This window comes from Branchiostoma belcheri, unplaced genomic scaffold (genome assembly GCF_001625305.1).
Source record: "Branchiostoma belcheri isolate BF01 breed outbred unplaced genomic scaffold, Haploidv18h27 scaffold124, whole genome shotgun sequence".
In the NCBI taxonomy this organism is placed as follows: Eukaryota; Metazoa; Chordata; class Leptocardii; order Amphioxiformes; family Branchiostomatidae; genus Branchiostoma; species Branchiostoma belcheri.
In genome coordinates this window covers 653,395-665,815 of record NW_017802647.1, presented here as the reverse complement: position 1 = coordinate 665,815, position 12,421 = coordinate 653,395, and the positions used below count along the sequence as shown (strand labels likewise).

General features: G+C 39.5%; 1 protein-coding gene across 3 annotated transcripts in view; it reads right to left on the bottom strand.

The window, feature by feature from the left end:
* The window catches only part of LOC109463320 (inactive rhomboid protein 1-like), a 56,277-nt gene that overhangs the window by 6,865 nt on the left and 36,991 nt on the right, over positions 1-12,421 (bottom strand). The window contains exons 2-9 of one of the 3 annotated variants that reach the window (XM_019760083.1): positions 10,686-10,715; positions 9,917-10,012; positions 9,251-9,346; positions 8,743-8,917; positions 7,816-8,046; positions 7,393-7,518; positions 4,435-4,515; positions 131-336 (exon numbers count right to left, since the gene is read on the bottom strand). In XM_019760083.1, the coding sequence (XP_019615642.1) occupies positions 131-336; positions 4,435-4,515; positions 7,393-7,518; positions 7,816-8,046; positions 8,743-8,917; positions 9,251-9,333 (902 nt within the window). In that variant the 5' untranslated portion in view covers positions 9,334-9,346; positions 9,917-10,012; positions 10,686-10,715. Of the gene's footprint in view, positions 1-130; positions 337-4,434; positions 4,516-7,392; positions 7,519-7,815; positions 8,047-8,742; positions 8,918-9,250; positions 9,347-9,916; positions 10,013-10,685; positions 10,772-12,421 lie in introns of those variants that run through there. The other 2 variants (XM_019760082.1, XM_019760081.1) reach the window with 2 other exon arrangements.

The following is a 12,421-nucleotide window of genomic DNA, read 5'->3' as shown; positions in this document are numbered from 1 at the left end:
TCTAAGGGAGCACCAAAAAGCAGTCACATTGGCCAGATGGTCCTTACATAAAGGTGGTACCAATTGTACCAATTTGACTGTATATCATACTACTATGAACACAGTGACTTGGGGTTTGTTAGTAACTCACAGCATGCGTGCGTTCGCTTCCCTCTCCTCACGATCCAGCGCGTCGCCAGCCCGGATCTCGTACTCGGCGGGCGCGGCTCCCCCATCCACCATGTCGAACACGTTGGAAGCCATGCCGGTGCGCCCTGGCTGCACGGCGTCGTACTGCAGCGTGCCCTGGGGCGTCGGGCTGGCGTCAAAGAACACCTCGTCGTCGTACAAGTCTTCCTTATGGGAAGGAGAGAGCTGGAAGAGGAAAAACGCGATAAAATCCCTAAAACAATCCATGCTTGGTTAACACACCCAACTCAACAAGACTACGTGCTTGGGAAAACATTGAAAGAAGGCTACAGTGTTACAGAGACCACAACAGTGTGTTTAGCCCTGCACAACCCACAATTACACATTCTGCACAGACAACAGCTTGTCCCTCTTCTTGCTTCCAGAACGTGTAATCAAACATTCATTACCGACAAATTAAAGCTTAAAGATCACAAAGAATTAGTGGACGTGGCATACTTGAAGGCCTTGTTCTGTTATCTTTGCTGAAGGTATAATTAAATCAGTTTAGATCACAATCAGTTTTTTTTTTGTTCTGTGTTAAATGAAGCTGCATTGAGAAAAAAGAACACACTGAAATGATATGAACAGGTTAGTATAGGGGACTGACTCGCAAAGTATTTTGCTTTTGTAACATTCATAAAATGCAAGATACTGCAAATGAAATTGGCCTTGAACTACACCTTGGGATTTCTACAAGTACAAATAAATTCTAGTCATTACACCTACAACAATCTGTTGCTTACATGCAGCATATTCTAAAGCTAGAGGAAGCATATATTACTAAATTGCTACGTTCTACATTTGCCAACCAGGGAGAAAAAAAAGCTTTCCTATGACTTGTGACTGCTGTAGAAGCTACTATGACATAGTGAGAGACACCACTGAAAGATAGAAAGTCACTACAATATTGTTAGTGGGAAGGACCTAAAACAGAGTCAGGGTTACAATAAAAGAAACACCTGCCTAAACACCTTTGTTCACCCCACCTTGCTTTTACTGCTTAAAGGTCTTTCTCTGACCTTGCCATGAAAGAACATAGAGGGTAACACCAATGATGGCATGGTTCTTGACATTTGCATGTGACGATTCAGTTGCGAGAAGTTCAAAATTTTCTTACTGACACTTTCAATAAAGTAATATACAATGTACATTGATAATTTTCCATTTGAAGTGAATGATTTGAAGGTAAATGTTTCGTTCATTTCATTTTATGATCTAGAAATGTATATTTAACACAGAAATTACCACAGTACAGGTATGTATGTGGCTGTGGCTGCCAGCATATTAAATGATATTTTCATGCACAATGGAAATGAATTACTCAGGTATACACATGAAACCAAATACCAACCTTAACATTGGTGTCTTTTTATTGCATACATGCAGAGAAAAAATCACACTACACAAGAGGCAAGCAGCTTGTGCAAATTTGTATAAAGCAAGATGGAGTGTCAAAGCTCTGAGGCTTAAATCATGGAAACAAAGATGTAAAAAGGTCTTCAAATGCAGGCTGGCAAGCATGAGGCATGTGATAAGAGCATGTGAAGCACGTCATGTAGGTGGTCCAGTGTTCCTAACGTATCATTTTGTACATCAAAGGTTCTGACAACCAGTGCAAAGGTATTTACACCAATTTGTGGGCCTAAAAGAAGAACCAGCATGCATTTAAAGTCAGTAATTAGTGTTACTAAGAACTCAAGCAACCCACTGTATTTGCTTCTGGGCTTATGATTAAACAAAAGGTATATTATTTCAGTGATTTTGAATGGAAGAGGAAAAGTTGCAATCATTTATGGTAAAATTATCAACAAAAGAAATATCTGATTGAGTCTCTTTATGGGATTTTTGCCCATTTAAATTTTGAAAATATTCAGATAAAGGGTAAAAAACTTACCTGATTCAACTAGACCCACACACTCAGACATTTCTTAAATTCTGCATTTTATATGGTGTACAATTACTACAACCATCCAGCTCAGGGTAACTGTTCCGTTATCGAATTGATCTTATTACAAAATTTATCACAAGTCTCTGAACCAAAATCAGTGGGTTAACCAGCTGAGTTGATTACACAAATTTTTTCAAGGATTTTCAATTACCTCAAAGGTATGCACGGGTAATAATGCAGAGCGAAGATGCCATCTCCATGCAAATTGGAACATAATTGGGCAAAAGGAAATGTTAGAATCAAAGCATAGGTAATCAACGAGCTGCAAAATTAGTAGCAAGCACAACAGGAGAGAAAAGAAAAAATACAGGGAAACAAACACATGGTTACATAAATAATGAGCCAACATCTGTGAGGCATTCTGGTGGGGAAACATTCAGAATAATACATGTACGTATTTATTATATCATATAATTATGCAAAAATAACATTAAGTACAATGTATTATATTTACATGTCTAAAGAAAAAAATACCAGTCACTGAAATTCTACATAATTGCGTTTTGTTTTCAATTTACCTGGCAAAAGTTACAGCGACATTTAATTATCATTGTTCATTGACATATTTCTCAAATGTCCAAGAAGTAAACAAAAACAAACATCACAGAAACGGAACTAGGGAAAAAAAATCAAGAAAGAGAAACACAAAAGAGCCAACAGCTATCTTACACAGCTGCCTTGTCCAAACCATCCTCCAATGAACTAAAAACTTCATGGCAAAAGAGGAAAAATGTCCAGCCTTACCATCAACTGGACTTTGTTCTCAGAGTCATATGCAGTGGCAAAATAATCTAGGCCAGTAAAACATATTCTTAAAACTCTGAAATAAGACATTTAAAGAAGCAACAATTGTTAAAAGGAAGACAAACTTGAAGAAATCTCACAATAAAGGAAGAAACTTATACCAGAAGCTGGAGTAAAACAGCACATGATGAGTGTGAAGTTTCCATGTTTGATCCAACTGTTTTTTCGGGTAACCACCACAACTGGACTACTGTCCCACTACAGGGCATGTCTGGACTTGGTACAGTTTATTCACAATGACAAATGGTATTATGTTTTCCCAAAGGTAATTTCTATCTTTAGGAAATGTTCATGTAGGGGATTCCCCACTCCTGGGGGTCAGTCCTGTCCAGACCTGTTGAGTCTGTAAACAACTGTGAGGCTGAAAGTCCATTCTTTTGTTGTTCTTGCCCCCCCCCCCCACAACATCTCATTTTAGGTGCTACAATACAATTGTAAATAAGAGAAAAATAGACAATGCAGTTAGTACGGAATTAGAAAACCTTTAGGAAAAACAGAAAAAGAGCTCATCAGTAGGGCTCATGTTTACAAGATCAGTACTAGTCTCTATTTTTGACATTTGGCAATATTGAAAATGTATTGTGGAGTACTGTTATGTTTCTTTTGAGCTCATGGCTTTTACCTGTTAGGATGTTAATACTACATTGTAGTTTAAGTAAGCATATCAAACTTTCTGACTTGCTTTCCCATTCCTAATTTTTAATCTGCTGCAGTCATCAGTTGAGACCAATAAAAAGACAACTATCATAATCATGGTTATCATAACTTTTCCCCATACAATTTCCTCCTTTCTAGATCTTTAAATACATGGCTTCAAATGAAAATCAATTTACATGAAGTGGAATGAAATGAGACATAAAGATATTCTGCACAAATCAGAAAACCAAAGACAAGAAACAAGAGCTTACAGTGTACAGGCAGGGCAGTTGAGTCAGATACAAGGCAAAATACATCTTTCAAAGATTTAATAGAGAAAATGTGGTAACGTTACACGACAATGTATGACAGCTACAACTTACACACAACGCACAATATTTTTTGGTCACTATAGGAAACCATTGTAATATTACCCACTCAACATACCTGTGTACACTTTTCTAGAACATCTATTTTGGGACATGGTTACAACTGGAAACTTCAACAGGTTGTTGGCAATTGGAAGGCTCTAAATTTGTAAGACTGTTGGTTCAGGTGCAGTATATACAAAGCTATCAACAATGTAACAGTGCCCAAGAATAGCAGGTGCAAATAATAAAAGAACCAAAAATAACTGCCGGCAGAATGCCACTCAAGGGCAATCATATATCTGTCTAGACGGTACATCTAAAGCAAGGAGCAAAGTAACTGCAAGGTAAGTTTGAAATGCAGAACTGGTGTTTTGGATACACAACATCTTAGCACACAAGACTAAGATTCTGCAGGATCACAGAGAACAACAGGGCACATGGACAGACCAACACGGGCAACAGAAGCGAACCACGTCACGACAGCGCGAGGACAGAACGAGCTACCTTGAGAAGAAGGAAGAACATGAGAGCTCCTATGTGTTGGAGGTAGAGGAAGACTGAGAATGAGGTAGCAGCCTGGTGAGCCTGTAATGGCAGAAAACCACAGTCAGCTGAACAGTGCACTCAATCATGCCGTACAAACGCTTAGCGTCGACTTGTTAAGCAGAATTTTCTTGAAGGTATTAGTCTGGGGTTTCTTCAAACACCCATGCTGGTTAGGCAAAAAGCTGTTGAAGCTACAGTAGTAGTAGTTACTGTTAGTCAGTACAGGTAGCAGTAGGATTTGGGGCAAATATGCAACCTGTAGTGTGAATATAAACAGGAAAGTAGTGAAATCTACATGTAATTCTTGATCCCTTATGCCTGTCTGGGGAGTCTGAGGCAAGAATGCGGATAAAAAACTCTTCAACTCAATTCTAGGATGTGTCAAACAAGTAAATGAAATGGGGTGGCTCAACGCATCATAGCAAAAGGTAAAAAGAGGGACTTTTGCCTACATCTACATAATGTACATTTAGATGCTGCTTTCATGCACATCAATACACTGTGGTTTTAAAATGCCAAGAACTCCCCAACACAGATGACCCTTGATCCTAAACATTAGTACTGTGGAAGGTAATATTGTAACATTAATCAACCCCTACCCCCTACATGTACTACACTGAGAATATTATTCATAAGCATGTTTGCAAGATGACAAAAGTACAAACAGCCATAGTCTGATGATAGAGGTTTCAGGTTGGAGGGATCCCAGGAGGGTAGTTTATACTGCTGGCTGCGGCATTACGGGCTCTGGGCTTCTACGTACATGGTACATTTTCTGATGGCTTCCTGAAACTCATGGCTGTAACTCATGTGAATGAGGTGATGGGGTGCAAAATGTGCAGAGAGGGGGGAAGGGTTATGTATGGAGAAGGTGATAGGATGTTGCAACCTACATGTATGTGGAATCTTGTATATGTACATCTAACTATGTAGTGCCTTCCTGTTTCTACATACTAAGTACATTGTATATGAACTAAATCCTGAAGACCATGGCTTGTTGACATCTTGAACTATCGACTCGGCTATCATTAAGATGTCGAAAATCACTTGAATATTTTCTTTTCTCGGTTGAGAGGGGAAGACAGCAAACCTCTAGTGAGTACAGTTGTAGCATTACATTTGAAATACACACACTCACATTTCCAACTTACAATGTAGTGCTATGTATAGGTTATGACAGTCTGATACCCCCTATTTTCAGCTTCCTGTCTACCCCCACCCCCTTTTGCTTTTCCTTGATCAGTGCTGCTATTACTATCACTATGAACGACCATATCAGATTTGTGCTGGACTTCCTCTCGGAGATCTATCTGTGTGTTTTACAGCTACAAGATGTACTTGTCATTTTTATGGCATGTCCTCGTATTTTTACCAGGGAACAAAGAGACTGTAATGTAGCATTGGCTGGCAATTTGTAGTTCCATAATGGTTCCAAAAGTCAATATAAAATATTGGAATTGGCTCTTGCCTTCCTCTTTGCATCCATCTAAACAACATGTGGTACATGTCAAATCGTTTGAGGGCCTACAAACTCATTACAGCAATGCATCTGTCTCCATGGCCATGAGATCACCTTGCCAGGCCACACTGTGAAAAGATTTGAACAAGAACAAAAACTAAACAAGATAAAACTGTAGGACATAAGATGATTGGGGAAGGGGCTCTCAAACATGATTTCCCAACAGAAGAGTTACTTTTACATCCTGACAGCTTGGCAAAATGATCATCCTGGTTCCAACTTTTCTTTACAGAGACTCCAAAATAATGAGCTATAAAAGGCGAACTTTTGACTTCTCAAAGAGAATTCCTCCAAAACTTTTTTGTGCTTCAGATTTGATCAAATTTGAACTTGGTAATCATGAAAAACAAGTGACTCGATTAGTATGGATTACTGGTAACAGAAAATACATGTAGAACGTCAGGAGAGTGAAGATAAATAAAGGAACAGGTGTGTGGTAATCCCGATGGAGGTGTGCCAACTTCAGCATGACCTTCCTCCTGTCCAATGTTGTGGTCCACAGGGTACCAAGTCTCCTCAATCATTGGACATGGTCGGCAAGCCTGCCTAGGGCCACGTATGGATTTTCGGTTTTCTGCTGAACAAACTCGTGACAAGACAAATCACACTGTCCAACGATCTCCCAGTAGTAGTACTTGATGAGGTACAGAAGAGTGCGGTAGGACGGATTCATGATGAACTGTAAGATCACAGTTCTTTAGTGGATGGTACAAACCAGAGGTTTACTGTAAATTCTACAAGCTTAAGGCACTGCAGCTGATTTATTGGACAGCATTAATGCACCTTAGGAGCGCCCGATGTACCAAGGGGAAATGTTGATAAAGGAACTTGTTACAAATTGCAGCAGCGTAACGATTTGCTGAAATAAGGCCTGAGCTTTGAGTTCTAAGAAATGGCCTATGCTACAACAGTTTGGGTCATCTGTGGACCATTTATCTCATTTGACTCCTTGTGATATCCTATTGGACTACTAATATTACAATGCATGACTGAACAGTGTAAAACTTTGTATTCTCCTGATCTAATGTAAAACACATCATTTTAGAATAAAACAGGCATTTGCAGAATTACACACACAGCCAAAATTACAAATGGAGTCAATGTACTGACATCACCACAAACTGTCACAACTAAAACAAAACCTTGTTCCATCATACTATATGCATAACCAGACCACACACCATGGCTGACCACAGACACAGACTGTTAGCAGAACAGAAATAAAGGAAGTGTATTTTAACTGGAGAGATCACATTATAACAGAGAGCTCTATAATGCCTAAGAACAGAAGATTCCAGCAAAGGTACATAGTAACGTCAGAAAAGCCTTGTTGCAGTGTGATATTAAGTACATTCAACACATCACGTCACATATATCAGTACATCAGCGTTACTTACATCTCGTCCAAAGAAGGAGAAATCGAGGTCATCAATGTCGTCATCTTCCTCCATGCTGACTGGTGCGAAACTGCGGCTGTTCACAAGCGGCGCTGGTTTGGCCACGTCCTGTTCTCGCTTTTGTTGCTACAGAGAAGAAAAGATAGATTTCAAAGTGACTATCAGTTGCACTACAACCTGTAACCATTTTTTTGCCAAATTGTTGATGTACATGTAAGAGGATACCCTCATCCTTTTGAACAACATTATGATATTATTTTTCCCCTATCCTGTGACTAAAAGACTATCCATATATAAACCAATATTGAAATTATTACGATTGAATTGTACCAGCTACTGTTATGCAGCATGCAATTCACACTCATTAGCCATCTCTCCAGTACTGCATGAGTATTAAATAGCGTGGACATCCACAATACTTGCCAAAGTCATCTTCACAAGCAGATCCCACCCCATGCTCACAACCGACTGCTGCCTCTGCACTTTCTGCCTCTGCTGTGAGAGGGCGCCGAACGCCGCGCGCCGCCACAGGCTGCTGGCGCTAGACCATGCCCCGGGAGTCGTCGGCGTCGTGTAATCTGTTGCGCCGTCAATATCATCGTACGGAGCGGGGACCGTTCTTTGACGATGAGGCAGAGCGAGTGGGTCGACAATCTAGCGGTGCAGGATGCAAAACATGCAGAAAACACTCCACGTCAGGCAGGCATGCAGCATAACCAACCATCCTGCTATGTCTTATGTAATGCCAATCTAAAGATTACATCTGAATTGTGATTATTCAAGTGTAAGGATGAAAGATTTGATGAGTAAATTAGGCACACCTGGTTATGATAAAACCTTTTTTATCTTGTTAAACTTACATGTAAAGGTCTAAAATATGCACAGTATATCTCAATCATTCTTACAGCTACTGACACCTTTTTCATTAACATTAATCCACAAAAGTTATATACGTGTACATTGCATAATAAGTTGGTAAGCTTAACCTTAAAGATAAACAATACTTAAGATATCGTACAGTCCCTTATATCACTCTTGACTGGTATCAACGGCTAATTCTTTGTTCTTCTATTCCCCTTGACTTGAAATGTAATTTTCACATCATGTTTGGATTATCTTAAATCTAAGGAATACAACCATACAATCATACACTTTGTGGAAGTCACGAGTATCTTATTTTTTTCAAAAATATAATTTACTTGTACAGCATTTGGACACACGTGACAAGTCAGACATATAATTTTCACAGACTTCAAATGAACTCAACAAGCAAATGAACGAAAGGTCATTTCTGTACAGTGTATGTCCACCAGTCTGCTGACCTTTGACCTGTACGCGTACAGTCCCTACCTGTGGGAGCGGGATAGCGGTAGGGTCGGGTTCCAGGATCCTCTGGATGCTCTCCTCCTTGATCTTCCCGTAGCGCCGACTGGCATGGCGGACTCTCCGCTGCGACCACCTCTTCTGTGTGTGCGTACAGTCCTCTCCGATGCCGAAGAAACTTTTCGTTCCCTCTGCAAATTTTCTATTGGGGTTCAAAATACGCAACTGAGTTAGCGCTTGTATATTCTACTTTACATAGGACAGTTATGTGCACCTTGATTCTAGTTACTGTGAGGATCACCTTATCTAGAAGTTATCTGCTGTACCTGGTTATGCACCTGCCAGGTTACCGTAACATTTGTAGCTGCAACAACTGCATCCTCTAGCACCTGTACAGCTGTAAACTAAACCTGAACCCAGGCATTCATTATCTTTGCACCTGTCATAGTATACTATCTACATACATGCATCATGTAGGCTCCACCTTGACCCAGCACCTCGAACACCTGTATAATATGTATATCGTGGGTTATACCTGCTTGCAGTTGACATGGTGGAGTAGGTGGAATATTTCCGGCTACGTGGGGTCTTAGGGAAGCCAAACTGGAAGCCTGACATACGTGTGTTGTATCTACCATACAACACAAGGGAAAAATTAACATAAACTCCTGATTATAGACATGCACTACTGCTAGGTTGCTACTACTTTTAAACACTGGCCTACACTTAACTTGGGCCTAAACATTACATGTACACTGTACGTGACTGTATATTAGGCCTAAACACTACATTAGGACTAAACACTACATTACAATTACATTGTATAATGGCTTTCTCAAACTCTAAACTTTGCCAAAGCCCTTTGTCCAGCAGACTGTAGTTATTTTGAAGCATGCAAATTAAAACTAGATTCAAGATCAGTGTAACCTTAGCATGTGATCCTTTAAAAATTAATATCTGTGAACTCTTTCCAAAAGTCAGTTACCCCAAACTATAACTGTTTTAAAATTGTTTTTTTTTCCTCATTATAAGGTTGGTCAGGCTTCTTTATTTCAAATAATTGTACAAATCTACAAATTGTTTCCTTTACATTCTAACATCATACGTTAGATTACTGAGAGTCTACACACGTAGTCTTTGTTACATGTACCACCCCCAGCTGAAACACCCCTAACCTGCGGGTCTGACCCTTCCTTCCTACCTGCTTGCATTTGACACTGAAGAGTAAGTAGATTGCTTCCTGCTACGCGGGGTCTTAGGGAAGCCAAACTGGAAGGAACGTGTGGCTGTGGGGGGTCTACCACACCATGGGAACATATCAGTATAGACTGTTCAAGGTGGACACATTTCTATCCAACAAATTAAAGTCTTATCATGAAAGTTCATGTGTTGATAGTTTAAAGTTAAAACTTTAGATCCAACACAAAAAGTTCTCTTAGTCTTACCGAGAGCTTTCGACCTGTCACTCTGGTCTTCCTCAGTAGACTGACCCAGTGAGGCTTGTCACGTGGCTTCTTTGAAGTGTGACGTCAACACTGGGTCAAAGGTATCTGTCGGTGTGTTGATGTCACAGTTCAAAGAAGCCACATGACAAGCCCCACTGGGTCAGTCTACTCAGGAAGACCAAAGTGACTGGTTGAAAGCTCTAGGTGAGAGCATTTTTTGTGTTGGCTCTAAAGTTTTAACTCTAAATATGACAGCATTAGTTAATTACATATAAATCTGTTTATGTACGTCAATGCAAAAATATTATATATTATATACATATAAATAGAATTCTGCAAATCGTCAACTTTCTGCAAGAAGTAGCCACTTCCACAGAAAGGCCTGGGGTAAACTGTATGTTAATGATTATATTATGCTATATAATAACTAACATAGTGTAATACACAGTCACACACACATACACAGACATTATAGTACGCAATGTTACATTGTAATTTGTATTGCAAGATTTGTGACAAAGTTACCTGAATCCACTCCTCCCATTTTCCTTTTTACTAATGCAAGAGGCAATGAAAAAAGAGAGAGAAACAGACATAAGAAGACAACAGTCAGACTACGGACAGTTGGGACAATGGGACAATAGGAAGCAACAACACGCAACAGCAAGAGATACAACAGTGTTACTGTACATTGTACAACTTACAAGGCAGCTATCACATGGACCGTACCATCAATCTTCAGGGGGATGTTGGGTGGAAAATTGTGAAATTTTCTGGCAGTCCTTGGGGTGAAAAACTATCAAACTCAAAGAAGCCGACCGGTCAAAAAACTAACTTTAGATTTTCAATCCAAACATCTGCTTGGCAATTACATTCATGCCCGGTGGTGGGCGAACTTCAAGATGCTTTAAAAAAATTTCATATTTCACAATTTTAAAAGTCCTTTTAGGAAGTTCCAATGATAAAATTCTAACTGCAACAAAATGTACATGTACATGTAGCTAAATACATGTAGAGCTGACATGAGGTTTGAAGTTTAATATTTGGTGTGTCTTGAATTGATTGCTTTCCCCTGTTTTACAATAGAATTCAATGGACCAAGTATTGGTAATTACTGGTCTCAGCCCCTCAGAGTCATAGACACTGGATTCTGGCACTGAACCAAGTATGGGCTGAAATACCCCAATGCCATACATGCACATACACTTCTATTTATTACATCTACATCTATAGGCACTCTGGAATATCAAAACTGTACTCAAATATTAAGCTTTCTCTATCCAATTTATTTTACTGACGGAGCAAACATTTGATGGTGTGACTTGTAATGTTGTACACATGTATTGGCAGCTCTACTCGAAGCTTTCCCAAATCGATTCCCATACATACTGTCTGTGCCATGTCTTTGTCTAGATCTGATGATCAATGACCAGTACCTGTACATGATAGCTAAGGCCACACCAATTTATTTCCTTGGTTAACGGATTCGCCGCTTCGTTTTTTTGCCAAAATGAAATAAAAATAAAAACAGAACAAAAATCCATACTCTCGGGTCCCGAATTGGGGCCCCAAAGTCAACCCGGTACGTTGTAATTTTTCAAAATTTGGGCATAGTTAACAGCGTTAAAAATACATTGCTTCAAGGCAGAAACATTTTTCTGAGTGCAATTTGTTCGGAAAGCTAGGTTGCCTCTTCAAAAGTTCGTCAAAAAAATTCTTTTGATATAGAACTCGCCCCCCACCCCCTTTGCACATGTCACCATTCATGGGACAAAACTTCACTGACGACAGTCAAACGTACGGCAGATTTAATAAGTCACCAAGTTTACCTGTAACAACATATCATCTCCCTTTTAGATATATATTATATTTCATTTAGAAACACGTATTGTGTCGGAAACATGTGCTAGTAACGGGCGTTAAAAGTACAATGTAATCGGCCGAACGTATAAACTCGGCCTGAGCGGCACATGCACACACACCTTCAAAACGATCTTTTTTTCCAGGGAATATGTAAAAATAACACGACATAACAATGTATTCTGGCATCACAAACTGTATTACTCTCAAAAAGTACAAAATCCTACCACAAACATGAGAATTTGGCAAAGTAAGAAGTCCTCCATGCACGTAAGTCCATTCACTATTTCTCACGGTCGGAAGAGTCCACTTCGAGTAGGGGGAAACAGGTTCTTTTAATTATAGAAATTACTCTGTGAAAAATACTACTTGTGCATGTGGCATTCTAACAAAGTTACATC